The sequence below is a fragment of the Oenanthe melanoleuca genome, chromosome 12 (genome assembly GCF_029582105.1).
Source record: "Oenanthe melanoleuca isolate GR-GAL-2019-014 chromosome 12, OMel1.0, whole genome shotgun sequence".
Taxonomy (NCBI): Eukaryota; Metazoa; Chordata; class Aves; order Passeriformes; family Muscicapidae; genus Oenanthe; species Oenanthe melanoleuca.
In genome coordinates, this window is record NC_079346.1 from 18,882,960 (window position 1) to 18,908,769 (window position 25,810).

At 45.4% G+C, this 25,810-nt stretch overlaps 1 protein-coding gene across 2 annotated transcripts; it reads right to left on the reverse strand.

Moving 5' to 3' along the window:
- Positions 1 to 3,278: 3,278 nt before the first annotated feature.
- ACAD9 (acyl-CoA dehydrogenase family member 9) lies at positions 3,279 to 20,259 on the reverse strand. 2 transcript variants are annotated; one of them, XM_056501692.1, is made up of 18 exons: positions 20,040 to 20,259; positions 17,947 to 18,040; positions 16,564 to 16,665; positions 16,283 to 16,389; positions 15,453 to 15,553; positions 14,691 to 14,769; positions 13,600 to 13,774; positions 12,931 to 13,004; positions 11,680 to 11,755; positions 10,945 to 11,015; positions 10,492 to 10,611; positions 9,746 to 9,874; positions 8,963 to 9,042; positions 8,289 to 8,415; positions 7,490 to 7,567; positions 6,868 to 6,996; positions 3,973 to 4,045; positions 3,279 to 3,521 (listed from the first exon to the last, which is right to left on the reverse strand). In XM_056501692.1, the coding sequence occupies exons 1-18, from the start codon at positions 20,211 to 20,213 to the stop codon at positions 3,421 to 3,423; spliced, it is 1,890 nt and encodes a 629-aa protein (XP_056357667.1). In that variant the 5' UTR covers positions 20,214 to 20,259; the 3' UTR covers positions 3,279 to 3,420. The 2 variants fall into 2 exon arrangements, with proteins under 2 accessions (XP_056357667.1, XP_056357668.1); XM_056501693.1 differs by having other exon boundaries at positions 17,947 to 18,036; positions 20,036 to 20,259.
- Between the last annotated feature and the right edge of the window lie 5,551 nt (positions 20,260 to 25,810).

Consider the following 25,810-nt stretch of genomic DNA (forward strand, 5'->3'; position numbering starts at 1 on the left):
ACATAGCACAGGACCATGGAAATGGGCACAGTGAACAGTGTCACTACTGTGCCCATAATGCAGGACTTGCACACATCCTGGGGGCAGAAAACTCTTGGGGTGCTCGGTGGGTTCTCAGCATCTGTATCTGACTTGCCAAGTGCTTCTGTGGGAGCAATGGGGAGCGTGAGCCCGTGCTGTGCTCCACTGCTGAGCTGGCAGCTGGCTGGATACAGCCAGGACGTTCTCTGTTTCCCCCAGAGCTGGGGCCTGCAGGCACCTTGGCCCCCTTGGCACAGGCTGTGCCACCCAACAAAGCCCAGAAGGCCGGGAGGAGAGCCCGGGGGCAGCGCAGCTGCTTGGGCAGTGGCTCCTTCCAGGGACCAGGGCCCAACCCATCCCTGAGCAGCCACTGCCAGCCGCGACCCTCCCTGCCCCGTGACAGCTCCCCCAGCCCCAGGGGACACAGTCAGGCCCTGTCAGGACACACTGGAGCAATTACCTCCTGTGGCACTGCCTGGCTGAGATACCAATGAGCCATTGCTTATTCCTGGAACAGCCATCCTCTCTACAGAGTTTTGCTTCATCACTTAAGGGATAATAGATAGATGGGTCAGATGGAAGAGTCCCCATTGGGGAGGGGCAATCTTCAGAAGCCAATACTGGTCAAAGTCACGGACAAATATCAGGAAATAATAAAAACCATTGGAATTGGTCAGGGCCTTTCCTTCTCCAAACAGCTGCCCTTTTACTCCCAAGACTGGAACATTGCAGGGATCTCAGGATGTGCATGGCCCTTGGGGCACATTGGGCTCCCTGTCAGCTGATGCCAAAGGCCTTCCTGCAGAGGCTGGGGAGGAGCTGCAGCCAGGCCAGGCTGGGAAACAGCCCTGCAGGGTGTGACAGCAGCAGCGGGGCAGCCAGGCTGCCATGGATCCCTTCCTGCTGTGCCAGGAACGGCGTGTCCAGATGTGCAGAAAAAGCCCCTGGCTGCTGAGTGTCAGGAGAAGACTGAGGGAAATGCACCCACCACGGCGTCTCTCCAGATCACTCAGCATCTCGTCCAGAAGTCTGTCGGCTTCCAGGGATTTCTTGTCTCCCATGTCTTGGGCCTTGCCATTTGGAGGACCCTGGATCAAAGTAGTTCCACTTCATTTGGATGGATCCCACAAAAACAGTGCTCAGCTTGTGGGGTCAGCAGGGACAAACTACTCACCCCTGTGATGGGAGCTGGGTTTGTACACAGCATCCAGCCCTGGAGATGGGAAAGTGCTCCCTGCAGACACACCTGTACCTCAACAGCCACAGAAGCTTCTGTCACCTGATTCCTGCCAGGTTGTCAATGATTATGGTATGAGGGGAAGAACTTACCTGCAGAAGCAGCAAAGAGTTCCAAACCATCTTCCACTGAACCTCCTTGAGATTTCCCAGGAATCTCACCTAGAAGGGACCACAGATCAGAAACATTTCCATGGTGTGCTGTGATCCCCTTCTGCCTTAGGGAAGTGGGCATGGCAAGGGAGGGAAATGCACCCACCACGGCGTCTCTCCGGATCACTTAGCATCTGGTCCAGAATCCCTGTCTGCCTCCAGGGATTTCTTCTCTCCTGTGTCTTGTCTCTGGGCTCTTGGTAGACCTTAGAGCAAAATAGTTCCACTTCTCTTATATGGGTCAGGTAAGGCTGTGGGAGCCAGATGTGAATGGACATGGCCAAAGCTGCAGAAGGACCTGGGGAACTCTGGGCTGGCCCTGGTCACTCTCCACACTCTTTCCATGTCCTGTGCAACATCCCTGGATGGGTGGCTGGAATAGCCCAGGGTACCTGTGGGCTCTCTCCCTCCCACAGAGGAAAGCCTCCCTAAAGCCCTGTGCAGAACCATCCCCAACGCTTCCTGGGGAGAAGGGAGCGCTGTCCCGGGAAAGGGGAGCCAGGCCGCCGGCTCACCTGCTCCCCGCGCTGGCCACGGAGCTGCCTGGGCAGCCCTGGCAGGCAGGGCCACTGCCAGGAGGAGCAGGAGGAAGAGGCGCAGAGCAAGGGCCATGGTGCCTTGCCCTCTGCCAGTCCCGCAGCTCTTGCTGCCACCGCTGTGCTGCCACCGCTGTCCCAATGTCAGCAGCACTTGTCAAGGACTGAGGGGCTGCACATTTTGATGCTGAAGCACGGGGCTCTCTGATGTCAGAGCCTGCTGTGACCTCTCTGGCCCTGGGACACAGGGCAGGCCTGTGTGGGGATGGAGACTTCAGGGCTGGAATCTTCCTTCTTCGGGAGGGAGCCCATCCCGCATGGTAATTCTGTCCAAGGGCTGGGACAGCCAACCCAGGTTGAGCTCACAGGCCTGCCATGTTCTGGGCACTGGCACAGGGACAGTGGGAGCTCACATGCCCTGAGAACAGATCACATCCAAAGATTTCTGAGCTCCTGAGGCACTGTCAGCCACAGCCCCCAATGATGAGGAGTGAGTGGTCTCTGGTTGGAGACAAGGGCAAGATTCCCTCCAGGCAGCAGCTTCCCAGCTACAAATATGGCACCTTGGGGAGGCCATGGCTAACACAGCCCTTTTGTTTCATTGCAAAGGTGAAGCCTTCACTTCACCATTGGCTCTTCATGTACAATTTATAGGTCTGCTTTCCTCTGGGATTCTCAAGGGGGATTGATAAACAGGCAGTCAATAAACAGGTAGAAAAACCACCCACGCTCTTAAATACTTTGATATGCCAAAGGAAACCTTGAGGAACACACAGTGGGTCTGTGCTGCCTGACCAACCCAAAGGCTTTCCATGATGGAGTGCACAAGGGAAGAGCTGCAGATGCCACCACTCTGGACTTCTGTAATGCCCTGAACACATCACCCCTGCCCAGCATCCTTGTTGCTCATTTGGAGAGCTATGGATCTGATGGAGGCACAGTGTGGAGAATGAGGAATTGGCTGGGTGATCACATCCAGAGGATTGTGGTAAATGGCTCAGAGTCCCCATGGACATCAGTGACCAGTGGTATCCCTCAGGGGGACAGTATAACCATCCCTGGACACTGGGAACTCAATGTCCTGATGGTACTGCTGGACAAGAGAGCTGGAGGTGCCTCCCAAATGGTACCGGTCTGATTCCTCAACTCTTTCAGCACTTGCTCAGTGAATAAGCAGCTGACTGAAGTGCAAAGATACTAAGAAGCCACACAATTCCTTCCCTGGGAGATCCAAACCTCACCTGTCTTTATCCAGCTCCAAGGGGAACAGACGTATATATATCTAATAAAGTAACTCCAGCTTTAAATAAAATCTCTTTTATCCTTTTCATATGAAGTTGTGGTTAGAAAGAAGCTTTATTTTATACAGTTGCATTTAGTAAAGACATTAAATAACAAATGTTTTTAAGGTGTCAAATACTGGAGCAAATTCCTCCCTGATTTACATTCATCACTACCTGCTGCCAGGGAGAGATCAGAAGGTCCTGTCCAGGGGGTGGGAGCAGATGTATGCCCTCTTCTCCAGAATCTGCTTTGCAGCTTTTTTAATGGAATCATCCAGGTTTTCATCGGCATCTATAGAGAAACAGATAAAAGTCAACTAAGGTACCATAAAGAGCTGTTCTAAATTTCTTTCAAAAAACATTTTTAAATACAAATGCAGGTGTGTGAGTGCCAGGAATAAAATAAACATTCTCTTCTGAAAAAGACTGATTATTGCAGACTGAGTTCCAGAGAGCCAGTGCCCAACTGGTCAGTACTTCCCAAAGAGTCCAAATCCCTAATTTCTATCAGTTACTTGTCAGGAATATTTGCTACTGATAGATTTTATATTCCTCAAAAAAAGAACCCTGGCAGTTTGCTTTAGCTATGAAGTGAAGAGACATTTTTCAACAGGTTCCAGCTCTGCTCCCTGTTTGAATTAAAAGCAGAGCAAAACTCTTCTGCTGGTAACATCAAACTCACCTTCTTTTAATCACAGTCTGTGAAAGACAGAAGAGTGTAAAAATTATTTTATAGTACTTACATTTTTCTAATTGAGCCATGGCATAATTATTCTTGAAATAGGCTTCTGTGCAGAAGATATTTGTAAGAAGCACCTGGAAAAGGAGTAACACTGAGTTAAAAAATGGTGAATTAATTTCATAAACAAAACCATGTAGTAAAAGTATAGTAACTTAAACGTGTCAAAGCCCTTTGATGATGGAGCCCTGCACCCCAATCACATGCAGTGCAGCCTCAGCTGTCCCTCTTGAGCCCAGAGCTGCCAAAGGTGGCTCCAAGACTGACTGGCAATCAATCCAGAGCAGGGCTCACACACAGAGCAAAGTCTAAAGGCCAAAGCCAAACCTTCATCAGCTTGGATTTGTTTTAACATTGAATTGTAGAAAATTTGCTCATCCTGTAACATCACTGTTGCCATGAAACTTCACATGAGCTACTAAATAGCCACTGTCCTGTCCTGAACTGCACTGCCAAATATTGCTGTGATTGTGTTATTAATGTTTCTTATATAAAGAGCTTGGGAAGAACTGCATGGTGTTTAAAACATTTGAGAGAACATGGGAGGTGTGATGAGGTTCTAAAGGCCTTTGTATGTGTCAAAGAAGTATTTTATACATGTTTGTTAGAACCCAGAAGCCTGGGAGTTTTGAGCTTTCTGTGCTTTCTGACACTGACCCCCAGGAGAACACTGCTTTTGATCTGAGGTCTTGGAGAAGGCTTCCAAAATTGAGTGATGGAGTTAAGAGTCATGGGTGTGTAGTTAAACAGTTAATAGTTAAATAAAAGTGTGTGATTTCACATGGTGAAGGGTTTTTAATTTGAAGGTTTATAAATAAATATAAATATAAATATAAATATAAATATAAATATAAATATAAATATAAATATAAAATAATATAATATAAAATAATATAATATAAAATAATATAATATAATATAATATAATATAATATAATATAATATAATATAATATAATATAATATAATATAATAATAGGTATGGGACAAGATGGAGGATTTCTGGGTTTTGTCTTTTTCTGTTTTCTTCTTCCTTCTTCATGCTTTCAGGTTTTTGGTTGGATAGTGCTGCACTGCAGGTCACAGGAGTTTGGTTATTGGGTGTGCTGGTTATGCACTGAAGGCACCTAGGAGGAGGGCACACTCAGAGGTTTTTCTCTATGAGAACTTCCTCTGTGAATTGATGGGACCAATTGGAGGCTGGTTTGATTGCTGACAGCCTGAGAAACCAACTGGAGAAGTTAGTTCGATGCGTGACTCACATTTTGAAGCAAGCAAACTCCGGAAAAAAGCCCTCTTTCATTTCCAGCCTCTCACAGGGTAACATCGAGCTGGCCCGGCCCCCCATGCAGCCCAGGCCGGGCAGGGGTGGGCTCAGAGTTCTCAACCAGGGGCCCTGATGGCCAGGGGGGAGGAGAAGCCCTTTGCTAAGATCCCAGCTCCTCCACCCCCCCGTGTGGCCGCAGCTCGGCGGGGCCCTGCCGCTGCCTCGGAGCAGCCGTGGGGAGGTGCAACCCCCCGCCACCCACCACCTGGGGGGTCAGCTGGGCTCCGTTTTAGCAGAGCCCCCAGCACGGCCTGAGATCCTGGCACGGCTCCAGCACGGCCTGGCCCAGCCCTCTGCATCTTCTGTGTGAAATTTTAACCCTTCCAATGCTCGGGTGAGACTTGCAGACCTCCTATCCTCCCTTGAGTAACAGGAAATAAAACAGAAAGAATACACCAAAGTCAGTGAAGTAAGAGCCAAGTTTCCAGATCAGAGGAGACTGAGGAGACATCGTGGAAGTTGGCTGAAAAATCTTTTTGAAAGCTATGGGAGTAGACTGTACTGCACTGAAGATTCCTACAAATCATGGAAAAAGACATGGGGTGGTTGAAGTGTTTGGGAAAAAGATCTTTTGCCCCAAGAGAGAGGGGGGACCTCTGTTCCTGAGAATGACGTATGAACAGAGAAAAGAGAGATGAAGAGAACTTTTGCTTTTGAACAGCATACTCTTAGAAGTAATACCTCAGGAGTTTGACATGGCCCACAAACACAGCTCTGGGAAGGCTGTGAAGATGGGAGGCGTTTCACGATTTTGCAGATTCCCGGGTGGCTGCTATTTGTGAAAGTGAAGACACGGGACAACTTTATTTTCCTCTTGGAAAAATCCCTATAGCCAAACAAGAAGGAACTCCTCTCCCTGAAGTGAACTGAAAAGATTGTTTAAGTGAGGGACTGACTGAAGTGTCTCTGTATGTTATTGTTAAGGTGTGGGAGGTGGTGGGAGGAGGAAATGGTCTGAAAATCTTATCCTGAATTTATTATTCTTTGTGTTATTAATAAATAATAAATTTTATTAGTAAAGCTTTTCTTTTAAGTTTTAATCCTGCCTTGTTTTCTCTCCTAATCCTATCTCACAACAAAAAATAAGTATATTGAAATTGGCAAACCTAAACTATAACACTGGGTCAAAAGTATAAATAATATAGGTGTTATTTCTCTATTTGATTGTTTAGCTTTAAAAGACCTTGTAAGTAGCTCGATTCACCTCCATTTTGCTTACTTTTAGCTGATAGCTAAACTTGCAAAACTCTCTGTATTTTAGATAAGACTTAATAGACAACTAAGTCCAAACACGAGAAATTCGTCTCCTTCATGTTTTTAATCCTGACTCTGAGTAAAGACAAAAGAAAATTAAGACAAGTCACTAATTAAGCGGTGCTGTTAGCCCATTTACAATGTTGAGTGCGTGCAGCTCAACAAGCAGAGCCCCTGAGAGGCTCCTGCACTCTGGAAGGTTCAGCTACGTTCTGCTGCACTTTTATGGGAGAGTTTGCTGTAATTCCCCACAAATGCAAGGTGCCTGCTCCCAGGAGCACAGTCTGAGTGGCAATGGCTGCTGCTGAAGGACACTCACCTCATGGTCGTGGTTCCTGAGCCCGATGCTGATGGAGCGGCTCGCTCGGGAGATGGCTGCAGTCATTGCATACAAATTAATCACCACATCTGCCACTCTCTTCAGCACCAGCTGCTCCTCCACTATTGTCTGTGACAGAAAAAATCATTATCAGCTTGTGGTGTGTCAGTTGAAAATATAAACCAAATATCAGTGTCCATACTTCGTGTTTAGGTCTGGCTTTATTTCACATAAACAGGTTCTAGCACAGGTCAGAAATTATCATAGCTGGTTTTCGGTGAACTAAGCTGCACCTTTAAATACTCTGCTTGTAAAATTGTAAAACTGCTGTGTGCCTTAAACCTGAATTGCTGAATGCCTGCAGCAGCAGGAATTCTGCTTATACAAGGAGAAGAAAACAACCAATTCACTGAGAGTGCTGGTGCTTTGGTTTTGGTTTAAAAAAATATCCCTTGTCCATTACACTGAGTATAAAATGTCAGTGTGTCTTCTCACACCCAGTGAGAAAGTGTCATGTGAAGCAAGTGCTGGGTCCTGCCACACTCAGTCCCCTGCACGTTCCAGTGGGGCCCTGAGGATAAACTGCTCAGTAACAAAGACAACTGACAAAATAAACAGTTACCTTCCCAAACCTACTTAGCAGGCCCCTCACTGTAGTTCCAAAGTAATAAACATTTTCTTCAAGTTTCTTGGCACTCTCCTATAAAACAAGACAGAAAATACAACAATTTGTGTAGTTTTTTAACAGAAGAAGCAGCACATCCCCATCACCTTTAAAGAGGATTTTCTCTCTTTTAACATTCATCCACTTTGCTGCTGAAAGCCAGACAAACACTACTCTTTCTCTCAATTAAAATTAAAATTTTCTAGAGTTTACTCTTGGTAACTTTCAGTATAGGCTTATGCTGACAAAAGTAACTAAGAGAACATCCCATGAAAAATACACCTTTATCTTTTTGCCATTAACAGAACATTCATTTTTGATGTTAAAACCTTTTCCTTTTGATGATAAAAAAACTTTTTCCTAAGTGATTAAGCAAGTAGTGTATGTGTAATTCAAAGAAGTTCTTATCTGAAATTCTGTTACAATTAAACAGGAAAAACTCCTGTGTTTTTTAACTGACCTTACAACAAAAGGCAGCTATTACAGACACTTCAATATGGTGAGGGTTCAATTTATACAAATTACCCGAATGGATCTAAACCTGGATTTGGTATAAACACAGGCTTAGAGCAGCCTTCATCCTCCCTTGATACCTGGACAATAACTGTAACTTCTTACCCTGAAATGCTTTCAGTATCTGCTTATGCTGGAAAATCTCACTGTTCCTAAGCACATATTTCTGTTTGCAAAAACAGGAGATCAAATTGTGGCAGAATCAAAGGCAACACACATGAGAGCTCAGCAGTGAGGCCCTTACCTGGAGGCTGGGATGCACCACTCCACGGTCACCTACAAGCCCCAGATCCACCTTCCTGCCCAGGGTGTCCTGTAACCTGGTGAGGAACTCCCCCAGCGCCACTCCCATGTTTCCTTTCTTGATTGCTCTGAAACATTGGGGAAAGAACGGCTGTTAAGGAAATTCCATGAGGTTCAGACATAACCAGTTGGAATTCCAAATACTTTAGTAACATCACTGCAGTTTGCCCACGAATTACCAAGTCTTTATCTTGATTTTACTGTGAAGTCTGGAGAACAACTGTGGAGCCTTAAGAGTCATCAGCTGCTCCCCAAGACACCCACAAGGAATTCCAGAGACCAGTACTCAATATGCACAATGCAGCTGTTGTGCCAATACAACTTCATTCAGATACAAAAATATTCATTACTGGTCTTGAAAGAAATAATTACAGCTTGTGTAAAAGCCTAAGATAAAATGCATTAAATTCTACAACTCCTAAATCTACAAACCATCCCATTAAAAAGACAAAGAGCCCCTCTAACACTGAACTTTTACAGGCAATAAACAGAAAATACTCCAGGTTTCCCCTACAGTTTCTTATCTATAAGGTTATCAGATTCTGTTTAGTTAAAATCTATAAATATAAAACAAAAAACAAAATTATAAATATAAAACTATAAATAAGAACATACTTAATTTTGTCAGTTAAGATCTTCCCTGCATGCTGCATCCCTGTCAGTGCAATGTACATTCTCAGGATTTCATTGGTTCCCTGGAAAAAAAACAGAAGAGAAAGTCAGACAGGTGGGTAACTTACAATATTGAGTGTTTTCCAAGCAGGTCTGTTGTGCCTCTGTGCCCTTCCCACTGTTCCAGTATAATTGACTCTCCCCACCCATAAATTGCTGCCTTTTGCTTTATTTCAGTTTTAATTCTGATTTCATGAGTCAAGCCTCTCATTATTAAAAACACAAATGAATCCAAATAAAAAAGAAACCAGAATAAATGCATTTTGAGTGAAAAAAGTTCCAGCGAAGGGACATCCAAATAGTTGTAGAACTGCTCAAAATGAGCTGAATTAAAATCAAGTCTGGCAGTGATGCTGATGTGGACATGATGGGTCACTGACAATCCAGCTTTGAAAGAGAACAAGCTTCAGAATCAACCTTTCTTTTAATATAAATGCCCATCAATAGGTTAATTAAACTTCTAAGTTGATCCTTTATGAGTTTCCCTACTTCACTTGTTAGAAGCACACAAGAGGAAAGTTACTGCTGTAACTCACACTCTGGTCAGTCTATAAAAGCCATCATAAATTATTTTATTATAGGGAACTACTATTGATATTCCAAGAAAACAAGGTTAGTCCTTTGCAGCTGAAGGAACTCCTGGTCAATCAAACCTTCAGAGTTCTGCTCACCTTTACAGAATGTGTGAAGTGCAGTTTGCAGTAACAATGGGATCCTGGTACTTGCCTCAAAGATGAGCAGGATCCTGGTGTCCCTGAGGTAGCGCTCATAGGGATAATCCTTCATGTAGCCAAGGCCTCCAAGGATCTGCAGAGCCTCACTCACACACGCCCAGGCACCTTCAGAGCTGAACACCTGCCATGGAACAGTGTTTAACCACCAGTGAAAAGGTAATAAATCAGCAATAAACACAGGAGCCCTGCTCTGGGGTTGTATCTACAGGACACTGCTGCAGTATTTTCTGTGTGTTATACCACTCCTGTGGCTCAGGGGTTTTGGCCAAACCCAAACAGTGCCCTTGCAAGGACAAGGCGCTCTCCAAAAGGGCACATTCCAGGGAAAGGGGCAGCCCCACACAGGCAGAGCAGCTGTAGCTGCTTGAATGGAGCCCAGAGCAGGAGTTTTCTGCAGTGACCACACTGTGAGGGAGAGATCCTGGCAGCCACAGCCTGGATATTCCACAGGGTGTGTTCTGCCACCAGTTTCCTGGGAAATCTGGCACAGCAGCAGCTTGGCCAGGCAGTTGGAGTGGAACTAAGTGTCCCTGTGCTTGTGTGAGGCCCCCTCACACCACATCCCAGCTCAGCAGGGCTGTCATATTCCCAACCTGTTCCCTGCAGGTGTCATTTTGTACAAGTCTGAGCTTGTGGCACACAGAAAGAACAGTATCTATAATTTCACCTGGCTGCAGTGCTTCTCTCACCTGTCTCCCCTGCAGACTGAACACAGAGCCCTTCCCCAGCACTGCTTACCTTGACCATGGCAGCCTCCACAGAGCAGTCAGGGAAGCCTGGCCTGTCCATCATCCCTGCAGTCAGGTAAGCCATGCTCTCCATCACATAGGCTTTCACAGCCATCAAACAAAACTTCTCCTGCCAGACAGCAACATGAGGAGAGGAGTCATACAGAATTCAGATGCAAAAGTCCACAGTCAACCCTCAAACTTAAAAATACCTGCAGTTTTTATATGTTTAATATTATCAAATTAATCAATCAATAAAAAGGACCATTTCAAAACAACAATGAATAAAAAATACTCTTACACATTTATCATTCTGGACATCTAAAAGATCAGTGTACAGAAGTCAGCACCAGGTTCACACACATTTCTAGTATATCCTTTAAACCAGTACAGCCAAAATACCCCCAACACAATCTATGTCCTGGCACTTAGCACAGAGATTTAGGTGTTTATTTTCTGTTACCTGGATTAATCCAAATTGGCTGAGGTTCTTATTGAATTGTTTCCTGGTACAAGCATACTCTGATGTCAGTTCTTTAAAGAAAGAAAAAGAAATTCATCTCAGAAGGGCTGTGACAGACCAAGACCATTCCTGCTGCTGGTGTCTTTCCCTGGATGGTGACACTCCAGTCTATGTCCAGGAACCCCCTGGTGCTCCAGAAGCAGCACTTTGTGAAAATCACTCTCACACTGGTGGCGTTGACCAAGTCTGGGACCCTTGAGTTCCTGTCAAAGGCTTTTGAACCAGAGATGTGAACTTGTACTCTTAGATAAGTAATCAGTTTTGGTGCTAATTGATCAGAGCTACTATTTTGGCTAATTATTGGCAGTAACCAGTTTTATTCCTAATTACTGTGTGTAGCTTTGAGCCAGTTATTCAGGTGGGAGGCTCAAGGAGAGATTAAACCTTCTAAAAGCAATAGTACAGAGTTTTTTTATCTTGGGAAGAAATTTTACATCAGGGAAGTCCAACAGAGGCAATAACCTCCCACTCTGAACCTACACTGTATTTCAAAACCTCTGCAAACAGGTTTTTAATAACTGTTTTTCAAAATCATATTTTAGTGTTTTAAAGCTGTCAAAGCATGTTATGACAACATCAAGACTCCTATTCCCACTCTGAATGTCCTGCATTGCCTACCTCAGGCAGAGCAGTTTCTGCTGGAACCCAGCCGTCCAGAGCACCCAGTTCACCCACCTATCAACTTTTTAATCATTCCAGCAGATGCACTGCCCATGCTAAATCTTCCACTGTTGAGGATATTCATGGCAACCTGTGAAGAAACAGATGGGATTTAGGCCATGCTGGTCACTGCTTCCTGCTCCAGCATTCCCTGGATTTCACTCTTCACTGGGACACACTCCCAGTCCTGGGAACTGCCCTCACATCAGCCACCACAGGTCTCAGCATCCCAAGGAAAATGCTTCAAAACTGAGCTTTTCCTGCCACCTATTACATCCAGTTTTATATCTGAAGTGACTTGGAAATAATCTCTATTCTAATTACATGAAAGTAAAATGTAGATTAAAATGTATTTATCTGCAGTTGGTAAACAACATTTCAGCTAGACAGCACTGCTCCAGTTTATCAGGTGAAGAATAAAACCAAAATATTCCTCCCTGCAGCTACCCTGTGATGGCTGCTCTCTGTCTCAGATTCCTTTCAGCAACACACCACAGAAGAAAACAAGAATGGAGGTGTAGAAATGAAATACAGACCAATAATGTACAAAAATAGATTTTGGAGTCTAGTGGTGTTTCTCAACACAGGTGACTCAGGTCAAAGCCTGTTAGGAAAGAAGTCACTGTCCTACATTTTAATTTGTCAGGAAGACACCATAAAAATCTTCTTTTAATCTCTACTACATTAAGGAAAATGATTTAATTTAGCATTTAGGTCTGGACTTGCCTGCTACAGCAGGAGTAAGAAATGGAGGAGTAAGAGCAGTTTTGCAATCCCCAAGTCACACTCTCAGAGAAAGGTTACACAGCAAGGCCACCAGTGGTATCTTTCCTGGGGTCCTGCCAGCATTTCCTTATGCAACAATCCAGCCCAGGGGAAGCACCTGACAGCCAGGGCACCTTGCCTCCAGCATTCCCTGTGACACTCATTCCTCTGTCTCCCTTTCCACATTCTGCTGGAGGAACCAGCAGAGGACATGTTCCCCATTCAGGTCAGAAGGGCAGATGAAGTCATTCCCTTTTCTGAGGGGACACCATGACAAACAACCAAGAGCCCAAAAAGAAGATGAGAAACACACAGAAATCTGAGGCAATGCACACTGTGCACTGGCCAGTGACACCAATTTACAGATCAGTGGGGGAGTCTGTCCTCCTGCACCCTGCAGTGTGGCAGTGCTCACCCCACCCATGAGGAGACTTCAGTTCAGGGGAAAACAGTCTCCTTCAGGCTTTTAAAAATCACCAGTAGTTATTCTCCACTGCTTACCTTAAATCCCCCTCCAACTTCTCCAATTACATTCTCTATAGGCACTTTGGTGTTTTCAAAATGTACTTCACAGGCTGAAACACAAAATTAACACCTGATCAAATATGACACAGAAATATTTAAAAGACATTCAGGAACTGAAGTCACTTTTTGTAGTAAGAAATGAAGTCTTCCTAATGCATTGGATTTTTTTTGGACAGAATTATGCATGCTTTGCCAAAGAAGTGAGAATTTGGAAAAAGGTTGTAGTTGACATCAATTACTGATGTAAAATATTAAAAATGTACACTGTGGAAACAGAGAACTACAGTTTTGTCTTTATTTTTAGTTCTAAGGGAGTGACTGAACAGGCACCAAGACGGTGAAAATCTGCAAACATCAAAAAGCTTAGAAGAGCTGATAAAAGTGGACTTCTACATTAAGCCTATCGGCCACTGAATCTCCTGAGCCATTTCTTCCACTGCACAGTGAATGAACTCCACAAAACAGATTTCTTATTTCAGACCTGGTGTCAGGAAACACTCCTAGGAAAAGCCAGCTAAAGAAACATGAAACTCATACTGTAACATGGAATAGGTATTGATTTGCCTTGGAATTCAGATGATCTAACCAAAATAAAAAATTAAACTATTAAAACAATCTCTGCTAACGATTTTAGGTGATTCTTACTGTTGGAGCCCCGAATGCCCAATTTATCCTCAGGCTTCCCGTGGGTGACGCCCCCAAAGTCCCGCTCCACGATGAAAGCAGTGATTTTATCCTTCACCTGCCCATCCTTATCCACAACCTCTGTCCTGGCAAACACTGTGAAAATACTGGCCAGGCCACCATTGGAGATCCAGACCTGTTTTGAGAGAGGGAAGATGGGTAAGAAATGTAACTGTGCTGATTTTGTGAGCACAAGTCTATGAGGTTTTGTAACAGGCTGGCAAAGAACAGTGTGCTGAAAAATTGCTGCTCCTTCCCTTCAGTTCTAATGAGTGTCTGCTCATTAGTGTGAGCACATTTCTCAGGAGAGCTGACCACATGTGGCAAGTTTAGAGCAACTTTAAAGCCAGAATGTAGTATCAATATGCATTAAATTAAAATCCACAGTGCATTTCCACAAAAGCTGGTACATCCTGCTGCTGATGGCACATGACAGATACAGGGGCAATGCAGACTGGACAAATCCAGCACCCGAAAACTGACTCTGATGAGAAATTCTCTGATCAGCCTCTCCCTCAGGGTGGGTCTCATCACACCACAAATGGATCAACAACTACAGATCAAGTCTGCAATGTATCCAATACTGCTGAACTCAGGACATCACTAATTTCTTAAAGACTAGCTTCTGTCACTGTTTCTTTTAGCAGAAACAAGCAGCCCTATTTCTAATTAAATACCAAGTTTTCTTTTAAAATCTAGCCTGAAGAATGACGAGATGTCAAAATACAGGCTTAGGTTTCCTTTTACCTAAGCTGTCATGGAGAAGGCTGATTTACCAACTAACCAACTTTCCCTGAAGCTGAACACACAAGTAGGTGACAGAGAAGGAACCTGGGGTGGTTTTCTGTTTTTCTTACCAGGAGTTTAATGCAGTAATTCCCCAACAATAATTTTCTATTCTCTTTTTGCCTAAACCAACAAGGGTTATCTTTTTGACACGGTTGTTCTCCTCTAGATTGGAAACCTCCCAGTTCCAGACTGATGCAGAAGACAAGGACACTTCCTACACTTGTAACAAAACCTTTTCCTCTTGCCAGTCTGTGAGTGGGTACCTTGGAGCCATTTAACAGGAAGTGTTTCCCATCTTCACTCAGGGTTGCTCTGGTCTGGATGGATGCAGCATCACTCCCACTAGAAAACAAACAAGCTATTAACGTTTAAAGAAAAAAACATGCTTTAAAAAACCAGAACTGCATATTCTCCCTCTTCCTATCCTTTAAAGAGGAGGGGTTCTTAAAGAGCAGCTTATGAATTTTAGCATTTGACTAACAAGGAAGCTCATTAGATTGAACCACTCTAAAAGTTACCTGAGGGAACATTTCTGCTCATTACCATGTTCTCAGGGTTATGACCTGACCAGAATGTGCAGAATGCCACAAAAGAAACTTTTTGAAGCTACACTTTGAGCTATGTGAAAACATGAGCCTGTCACTTTAGTAACACCCAAAATTCTTCCTTTTTGTTTTGGTGGCTCCTTCAATACTTTTATATTTTGAATAAGAACTGAAAGCATCCTAGAACAGTCACAGCACATTATTTCGGACATAGCACAAAGCATACTTTTGATTCATGGAAGAAATTAAGTAAATGAATTCCTGGGATGGGAACAACAAAAGTCAGGGATTTCACAGACACTGCCAAAAGCATCACATTGGGGAAAGAATAATTACACAGTCTGGAGTGTTCCTTTAAAAACTAAAAATAAAACATAGATTTATATATGAAGCCATAGGCCCAGAATAATGAAGATTTCAGCTCTCAAGCAATGCAGATAAAGCAGTAAGACCCATTAGGAGCTGTGGGGGCAGCAGCACCTGCCAGGCTCGGTGAGGCAGAAGGCAGCAATGTGCTCCCCTGAGGCCAGGCGGGGCAGGTACTTGGCCTTCTGCTCCTCGGTGCCAGCAATGAGGATCCCCTGCAGAAACAAGCACAGAAAACTCTGCAGTGTCACCGTGTGGGAAAAGAGAGGGAGCTGACAAGCTTCAGCATGTTCAGAAAGCTTCATTTGCAAGTTTTATGGCATAGCAAGAGACAGTTTAATAAACAACAGACTGTATTGTTTGTCAAACATTAAAATATTTTTTCATTAGCATTGTCTGCTCAATTCCATGAGGAATTTTCTCTTGCTATAGCAGTGTGGTTTCAAGCTTCTTTCTGCCATCCATCCGCCACTAAAAGGTAAATACCTATGGTTGTGTTAAAGTCCAAAATTGACACACTTGCTCTCAGGTGAGTTTTCTCCTCTAAGCTCCCCAACACGCAGCCCCAGCCAGCCAAAGTTGCTCTCTTCTGAATTTTTTCCTTCCTCATCACCTGAGCCCCCCTGACACTCTATTTATTTCAATTCTATTTATTCCAGCTACTTTAAACAAGTTTGGTCAATTAAAAAAACCAAACAACCTGTGATCATTTAAAGTAGTTTTCCTAAGAATAATTATTCTAATAGAAACTTTCTTGTGTACTTCTTAACCAGCCTTTCTTTCTGTCTTACACTGAGCCAGTGGCAGAGGCTGCTGGGGACATCGACCACCTGATTAATGCTTCCCCAGTAATTCTGATTTGCTGCCCCCAAGCCCCACATTTTTCACTTCACCTTTTCCATGCAATCTGTGCAGAAGCACTGGCCCTAAAGCAGCAGCATTACCTTCAGCCCAATGGCCTGATGAGCTGCCAGAGTCACTGCAATGGAGCCATCCAGGGATGTGATTTCTCCCAGACGTGCATACATGGTGTTTGACAGGCCCAGCCCACCTGCAAGAGGCACCAGGTTTGATTTTAGTACATTTCATGTGCCCCTTCCCCCCAAACAAATCCATTTCAAGCACAGAAATACAGGAGTACAGCGGCTTTAACTGGAGAGCTACAAAAGTGACACAAAATGCACCCCTGAATTAACTGAGTTGTTCTTCTGTGACATTTACTCACCATATTCCTCTGGAATCTGCATACCAAAGAGACCCAGGTCCTTCAGTCCTTGTAAGGTTTCAGGTGGGATTTTTGCATCTTGATCGATTTTCTTTGAGTCCACTACAAATACAGAAGTTTTCCTCGTTTAACACTGTGCCTCTTAGTACCCAGAGCTGCTGTGAGACTGCAGGATTCCCCCACCAGGGCCAAGGTCACTGAGGAGACTTCTCATCCCCAGCTTCACAAGAATTTCTCCTTTCTAGCTTCAGCCTGACTCTCCTGTTTGTCTTCATGACATATTCAGGGAAGAGATTTGGAAGGGGGAAAAATCCAGCATTTATTTCATTTTCTCAAACACTTCTACTGGTTCTGCATGTCAGCAGATTCCAAGATTGGAATAAGCAAAGTATTTCCAGGATTTTCTACCTGAACCAAGTCTAGGTCATGAATACAAAAAAAAAAGAGGTAATGAGAAAATCTTGTTCTTAGGAGTCTTTAGATTCTTGGGGGATTAAGAGAGCTGTTCTGTACCATGGCAGTGAAAACAAACAGAAATCATATTCTCTCCAGACTCCATACTTTGACCATTTTATTCCTCCCCTAAACATCAGGTTGTTTACTCCATAAATTACACTCCCCCACAGAGCAAAGAACTAAAAAAAATAATTTAAATAAATTCTTTTTTTTACTGTCAGTGAGCAACACTACAATTTTTCAGTTAAAATCACCTGGATCTCACAAATTGTGATGTGTGACATCCACTGGCTCCTCCAAACTCCTGTTTGGGAAAGCAGGGCTGGTATCTCTGTCACTGGGAAGTCTGAGACAATGCTGTCTACCTGCCTCAGAAATGGCTGCCTGTGAAAACCAATATTCTGCAGGTGTTCTGGAATTCATGAAAAATATCCATGTCAGCACCAATGGAAGGAACACCCTGCAATGCTCTCTAGAATTATTACTCTAAGGCTGAAAAAACAAAACTGTTTCTGATTTTTTGTAAGTCCTCAATGAGCCTTCATTTCTGAGTATCTCTGCTGCATTTTGCTGCAGTCAGTTTTAGCAGAGTAGGACAGTTAAAAAGTTCTAGGGAAAAAAAAATCACAACTTATCAAGTGGTAAAAAGCACAATTCAGCTGAGCTAAAAACAATTTCAAATGCTATCTTTATCCCAGAATGCTTTTACATCCTTTTTTCCCTGTTTTGGAGATTTAATTCTTCTGATCAGCACCCAAATACTCCCCAAAAAAAATGGACATGCTATCAGAATCAGCATCACTATGTGAGCAGAAGTAAATGCATAAAATAAATTAAATATTTTAAGTATACTTTCATTCAACTGCTATGGCTAAATCATTTTGTAATCACTAAATCACTTGCATGGATAAAAACATAATAATATACCTTCTTCATTGAAGAACTTTTCAACAGGTCCCACAAACTGATTGATCTCTGCCAGTTCTTCATTGCTAATTTCTGGGTAAGGAAAAACTTCTTCCTAAAATAGGAGAAATATTTAATAATTTTTAATACACAAATTGTGCAGCTGAAATAAAAACTATGGGAGATATGCTTTGCAAAGACTCTAAGAAACTGTGCAAATTAAGAATTGTGGAAAATGTTCCCAAACAGAAACAGAGCTCCACAGGACCCAACTTTATTACACACCAAAACCAGACCAGAGGGTGTCACCTCAACAGCAGAAACATTAGGGAGAAATCAAGAGATTTTTTAAGAACTATGAGATTGCAAAAATCCTTCATCACCCATGAGCTTTGTCAATGTAACCCTGTTTAGGGATTGATAAAAAATGAGTTTAATTTGTGTCAAAATCAATTAACTGTTCTAATGTTCCCAAAGTTCAGCCCATGAACACTGTCCCTTGCAAATACCCAGCACATTTCACCTGTCAATGGTGAATTTCACCTCAAGGACAAAGGTGAGTGAGTCCCACCACTCCTTATCATTACCAGGGTGTTCTGCCCATAAACTGGGAGCAGCACAGCCTGGCAGGTTTGAATTGATAAAAAATCCAAGCAAGAAATACCAGAAGTGGGAGGCTATGTGAGAAGCACACTTCTAACTTTTACTGCCTTCTCCCTTTTAAACAGAAGAATTTATCTCTGTTCATGATACTCTGAGCAATAGTATCAGCGTCAACAATTCAGGATCTGGAAAATGCTGGAGGATTTCAGAAAGCTGTTGCATTGAAATTTGAGAGAAAAACCACCCCAGACATATCTGAAGAGAGGTTTAACACAGTGGAGCCCGAGTGCTGCCTGTTGTAACATTTTACCTGACAAGCTCTGTTGCAGGAGACTTTATTGTTCAACTCATTTCAGTGGATTTGAGTTATTCCTTCTTTGGGTCTACCTCACCACAATCTCTGATAAAGACTGCATGCTCTAAGCCTTGAACTAACAAACTCTGCTTACTACAGCGTTCTGCCTCAGACTTTAACTTCTTTGTCCAGTGGCATCTCAAGCAATGACAAGAATTTCAATCTTTCCTATCAAAACTGTAGGCAGAAATTTACACAAAGCCTCGATCCTTGAAGTAAAAACAGAGAATAGAGTGGTGCAAGTTCAGTAGTGTGCCAGTAGCCTGGTGTAAAGTGCCAGAGGTGTTTCCAGGGGCGATCTGCACAGGGGGCTGTGGCTTTTTCGCTGCTGGTTTTTCAGGTATTCTCAGCTACAGGGTGAGGTTTGTGTGCCAAAGGATCACTTCACGACCCCGGCTCCAGCTGACGGCCTCGGAGCAGCCAGAGCCACCTCCTGCCCGCTCCGCGAGAGCCCAGGGAGCTCTGAGGGGATGGGACAGACCGAGCCCAGGGAGCTCTGAGGGGATGGGACAGACCGAGCCCAGGGTGCTCTGAGGGGATGGGACAGACCGAGCCCAGGGAGCTCTGAGGGGATGGGACAGACCGAGCCCAGGGAGCTCTGAGGGGATGGGACAGACCGAGCCCAGGGAGCTCTGAGGGGATGGGACAGGCCGAGCCCAGGGAGCTCTGAGGGGATGGGACAGACCGAGCCCAGGGAGATCTGAGGGGATGGGACAGACCGGACCCAGGGAACTCTGAGGGGATGGGACAGACCGAGCCCAGGGAGCTCTGAGGGGATGGGACAGGCCGAGCCCAGGGTGCTCTGAGGGGATGGGACAGACCGAGCCCAGGGAGATCTGAGGGGATGGGACAGACCGAGCCCAGGGAGCTCTGAGGGGATGGGACAGACCGAGCCCAGGGAGCTCTGAGGGGATGGGACAGACCGGACCCAGGGAACTCTGAGGGGATGGGACAGACCGGACGCAGCGGCTGCGGGACAGCCGGCCAGGGCTGTGTCCTACCCTGGGCTCACACCAACCCCGCAGGCCCGGGCTGGGGATCACCGCCTGGAAAGGCCCTGGATGACGAACCCAGGCGGGCAATGCCACCGGTTTGCGCCGTGCCCTCCCTGCTGTCCGTGAGTGAAAGCGCAGCGACCCCGCCCCCGCGGACCCACCTTGCGCAGGGCGCCCAGGAACAGCTCCTTGGCGAAGGCGCGGCGGGGCGCGGCCGTGCGCAGGCCGCGGGCTGAGGGGGGCCGGGGCCGGGGCTGGAGCTGGGGCTGGGGCTGGAGCCGGGCCCGGGGCCGGGCGGCGCGCAGGGCCCGCAGCAGCAGCAGCACCGCGCTCATGGCCGCGCTCGGCGCTCCGCTGACGGCACCGCCGAGCGCCCGGCCCGGCCCCGGGGCGGGGCAGGGCCCCGCGGCTCCACAGCCCCGCGGCCCCACAGCCCCACAGCCCCGCGGCCCCACAGCGCCACAGCCCCGCAGCCCCACAGCCCCGCGGCCCCACAGCGCCACAGACCCGCGGCCCCACAGCGCCACAGCCCCGCAGCCCCGCAGCCCCACAGCCCCACAGCCCCACAGCCCCGCGGCCCCACAGCCCCACAGCGCCACAGCCCCACAGCCCCGCGGCCCCACAGCCCCGCGGCCCCACAGCGCCACAGCGCCACAGCCCCGCAGCCCTACAGCCCCGCGGCCCCGCCGGGCGGCGCTTCGGTCACGGCACCGCCGCGAATGGGACAGCCCCGGTCACGGCTTCTCCCGTCCGGGCCCGTGGCCGGTTCGCGGCGCGGTGCCCTCCCCTCCCCGGGCCGGCAGCTCCTGCGTGAGCCGCACGGTCACAGCGAGAAATAGCTGCTGGTGAACCCAGGGTGCCTTTGAATGGCCTTCCTGGTGCAGGCCAGCCGGGGAGCAGCACCAGACAGGGATCGCTGCATCCCCGGTGCACCTGGGGGATGAGCGGCGAACCTAGCGCGTGTAAATCGCCCCAAATTCTCCATCCAAGCCTGACTGCCCCTACTCCGTGTGACAAGAGCCGGAGCAGGATGGTGTCGGAAGTTCCAGCCGTCCCCTGAGCGACCCAGCACTCCCTTCCACGTATAAATAAGTGCCAAAGACAGAGCACTGTGCCCTGCACCGAGCATTCCCTTTCCCTTGCCATTCCTCTGGAAGCAGGTTTTGTCTTTTTCAAAAACCCGGTTTTTGACACTTTTTTCAAGTGTCAACCCCGTGTGAAATTACTGGGCCGGTTACCCGGCGCTGAAATCTGGTGGAGAAGCACTCGCTGCTCCCCTTCTGTACAAGAGGTTTGTGGCGTCACCCCACAGCTGCTGCCTCACCTGCAGGTGGCTGGGACTGCCCACCGGCACAGAAGGGCCTTCTGCCTGCTAAACTTCATTTACTCAAGGGTAGAATTAATTTATTTGACCTACTTCTTTCAAATAAAATAAGCCCTTTAAAGGCTGCTACTAGTCTCATTTTGGGCATCTCCATGTCCACCTGCCCTCATTTTGCTTTGGTCTGTGTGGAACTGCAGAATGTGACAAAATGGCATTTACAAAAAGAACAAGTAAATACAGGCTTAATGAACTCACTTATTTTGCTTCCTTTACTTATGACTCGTAAAATGAAAAGCCTTTAATCTTGTAATCCAAATAAATTGCCATGTTTGTTGCCTCTCGACTGTACTGCATCGAGGGAACAGAAAGGGCTGAGAGTGAGGGGACAGGAAAAGGTGAGGATGTGCTCAGCTCTCTAAGTAATATTATCCTACTTTTAGTTTTGAAGGGTGGAAAAGCAAGAGGTGATGTCTAATCCTGCCAGGAAACAATGGGTGGGGAACGCTGAGCTGGGTGCAGCAGTTTGCAATCTTTGGGATGCAGTAATGAGGTGTCAGTGCCTCTGTAGGTATTCACAGGTATGGACGGGATGGGATGGGATGGGATGGGATGAACAGAGGAGGAAAAGCCTCAGCCTCGTGGCTCGTGGGATTAATGGGGCAGAGGCACACAATGTCACTCAGAGGGGACCTGGGTGGCCCTGCCACACCAGTGCCACATCCCAGCTCTGGGCAGAAGACACCGTCCTGGGGTCAGGGGAGGTGTAGGTCCCCGTAGGTGTAGGTGTAGGCTGAACATCAGGAATGAAAGGGCTGGACTGAGGCCACCCTCTGCTCAGACAAGTCAGGCAGGTTCCCATGATGTAGGGATGATGTGACAGCTTGAAAGAAAGGATAAACAGACCATGGTAAAAACTGGTTGAAGAAAATGATCCAAACAGTGAAAACAAGGCTGGGCAGCTGGGAAGCACAGGGAAAAGATGCCTCATCAGGAAGTTCAAAAGAACTGAAGCAGCAGCCAGCACACCCCACCCTGTGTGTTCATTCAGCAAGCATGAGGATGGCATTGTGAGCATATCCTAAACAAACACCTGGGGTTTTTCCAGTCACAGGGGGTAATATCACACCCACAGCATCAAACTGCAGGCAGACCATCACTAACACAGAGAATGTTCTGTTTCTGTGCTGGCACCAGTGGTGCCACACCACAGATTTTGTCCCATTCATGCAACCCTTCCAGTGCTGTGTGCAACCACAGCTGAAATCACCCTCCTGGCAGTTTTCTGCAGAGCCCCCCCATCCTGACCTGATACATCTTCAAACTGCCTTGCACAGAACTGCAGTCTACTGAATAAAGAAATATTGGTATTTTCACCTTCTGCTTCATCAACGTGCCCAACCTTTTCCTTTCCCCACTTTTATTTATGACTCATCTCTGCTGTCTGCCACTGAGGTATTTGTCCACGTGTTCCCATCATTTCAGATCCCCTTCCTGGGCCAGCTAATCCCTCAGCTGTTCCAGCTCCTCACAGCTCCCATTTTGTGAACAACCACAACTCCTACACTGATGTCCATTTCAGCCCATCCCACAGAAGTTGAAGAATTCCTTCCTGAGAAGGAATTAATGCAAGATAAGTAGAGATCAGTAAATGACTACAATAAAATTATCCTTCAGTTTTTCTGTTTATTCTTCCATATTTTTCCAGCAGCTTCTTAAAAACTGGTATTCAATAATAAAATTACCTGGTAACATTTAGTTCTTTGAGACGCCAATATTTTATTTACTGGAAAAGTGTCACTAAATTACTTTACAGAAGCATTCACCCAGCTTTGCAGCACTTCCAGGAAAATACATAAAATTCCTCCTCTCTTTATGCAATCACTGTTTGCTCCTTTTCAACCTGACAGATGGTATGAAAGTTTTGCACTTGTCATTGACAATTGTCTTCCCCACAGGCATGTGATGATGTGTTCATTGCATCACCTCCTGGCTCGGAATATTTTTTTTAAAAGCTGGTTCACAAATGAAATACTGGGAAAGGTGAGAGAAGGAACTGGTATTTCCACTTTTGCTCATGGTTACGTGCTGTGGAAGTGATGTGATGTGATGTGTTTGAAACACAGATGTTAACATGGCTACTGTATAAATACATAAATAAATTTGTCCAAGCTGTTGTCCATCCACGCTGACTGGACTGGGGCCATCTAAGAGACCACCTGAAAAAATTAAAGATACATTCTGTCAGTGAAAGGGATTCCTCACAATGTCAGATGGCACTTGCAGGGAAATTTTCCATCCGCTCTGCCATGTTAGATTAAAAGGAAGCACTAAATTGCCTCATGTTTTGAAGTGCCTTATATTTTATTTCACTTTTTTTTTTTTTTTTTTTTTTAAACAGCCAAATAAGATTGAATTTTTCAAGCACGGGAAAATAGCTCAAACAATGCACTGAAATCAAGTTTCTGGCTTAGTGGGGGGGTTGGGCAACCTGAACTCAGCGCAGGAAAGAAGCTGTTGCTGTGGGATTGCACCCAAGGTGCTGCAGGCCAGCCTGGAGTGCTGGCTTTATGTCACACACAGGTGGCAGTGATGAGTGAGAGGACAAGGGTGGCTATAAAAAGACCTTGCAGTAACTGGATAAAGCACATCTTGGCACTATTAATGAATACAGAGGAAAGATGGGTCAAGAACCTCTTTGCCAAAATAAAATTTATTAACTCTAGTGTTGGAGAGAAGGAAGGAGCTCCCATGAGCTTGGAACATTTCATTAATAATTATTAGTCCAATAACTTGCTCCATCCCAAATGAGGCATCTGTTTCTCCCCTTTCCCATCTGAGAAGAGAAAAAGATGACCCAAAATGCCAGTTCTTTTTCACCAGCTTTTTCCCCAGTAATTTCAAATTCCTGCAGTCAGAGAATTGTTCAGGACACATCCTCTGTGGTTCACTACTAATGTATAGACAGGGATATATGGTTTTGTTGTTTTGCATGCAGATATGCTGGAAGCATGCATATATATGAGCAGGGTCATGGAATATTGCAACAGCCCAGAAAGCTGCATGTTGCACTAGTAGAAAAAAAATAGGAAGAGCAAAACCAAAGTTTTCTCATAAAAATTATTTTGAAAATTTACAGGTTGGCATAGGAGAGGAGTAAGCACATAATCAAGAACATTTTTTAAACCTGCTAAAATGCCATGAAAATTCAGGACTATAAAGACCTGGGATGCTCAAAGTGTCTGAATTGGAATATTCAGCACATTTGTCACTAGGCTGGAAAATGCTGCTGCTCTTCCAAACTCAGGGGTTGAAGAACAACGGAAGTATCTCAAACTGTGGTGATTGCAGGGGTGTGTTTGGTTGGTTGATTTTCTGGGGTTTGGTTGGTTGTTTTTTTTTAAGTTATTTTTAATTACAGCAGTCACTTTTTGGAGCCTGGTGTAAGGGTTGAGCCAGAAGCTGAGACACGAAACTACTATAAAGATGTCAGGGACAATATACAGGATGAATCTTAAATAAAAGTGTTCTTTCTTCTTGGAGATGGACATAAAGGAGTATGAGCCAGCAAAATGAAGGAATAATCAGCCAAGAGCACACGGGGAAGGGAAAGATGCTCACAGGGGTGGGCACCTTCCTGCAGGGTCCCACACTCAGCTGAGCTCTGCTCCTATAAAAAATCACTACAAAATCAGACTGGCAATGATTAAATTAATTTATTCCCAGCCCTGGCTCGCTCTTACCCCACTGCTGAGTACCAGAACTCCTGCACAGTCCCTGTTTTTCCCACTTCCCTGGACACAAACCCAGGGCCCATTTCCTCATCAGAAATGAGGTATTGTGTTGTAGCAGAGCTGAGAAGACATTTCCATCATGCACTCCTAACATTTCATTTGCCTTGGAATGAATTCCCTCTGCTCTTCTTATTAAAGACAGATTATTTTTGCTTTGCTCATTACACAGACCTGTCTAAAGCACTGTGTCCAAGCATGAAAAATAAATGAAAGCTCCAGTGGTGTCATTTCCCAGCAGAGCTGATGAATTGTGTGCTCCTGTGGATGCTTTTAGCTGCTGTGTCTCATGAACCATGCTGCTAATTTCACATCTCAGTTATTGCAAAAATACTAAATAAAGGAGATTTTTTTTTCATTTTATTCCTAAAAGCATGCATTTATTCATGTGGCAAAAATAATAAATCTAAACATTTGAAAAAAGTGATGGCTGCAAGTCAGCATCACCCACACGACTTTCATTTAAATCTTGCTTAGCTGAGGAAATACTTCCAGCAGAAATATTAATTCAAGCTTTTCTAACTTTCATGACCAGCCTCATCCTGCAGTTTATTTAGTTTTGCTGAGTAATAAAGGATTTGGCTTTAATTCTTGCAATAATGGGAAACAGAAAGAAGGCCTATTAAAAGATACACCTAAAATGAAATATTTGTGTGGTTTAAATATTTCTATTAGATTGGTTGCTTGTTCGCTTCCAGGAATTTTCTGTTAACAAAATACAGCAGCAAAAATCACCAAGAAGGGTAAAAATCCAGAAAGATTCCTTTGGAAAAGGTGTATTCAATGCAGCTGTAACACAGGGTGGAGATGAATAAAACAC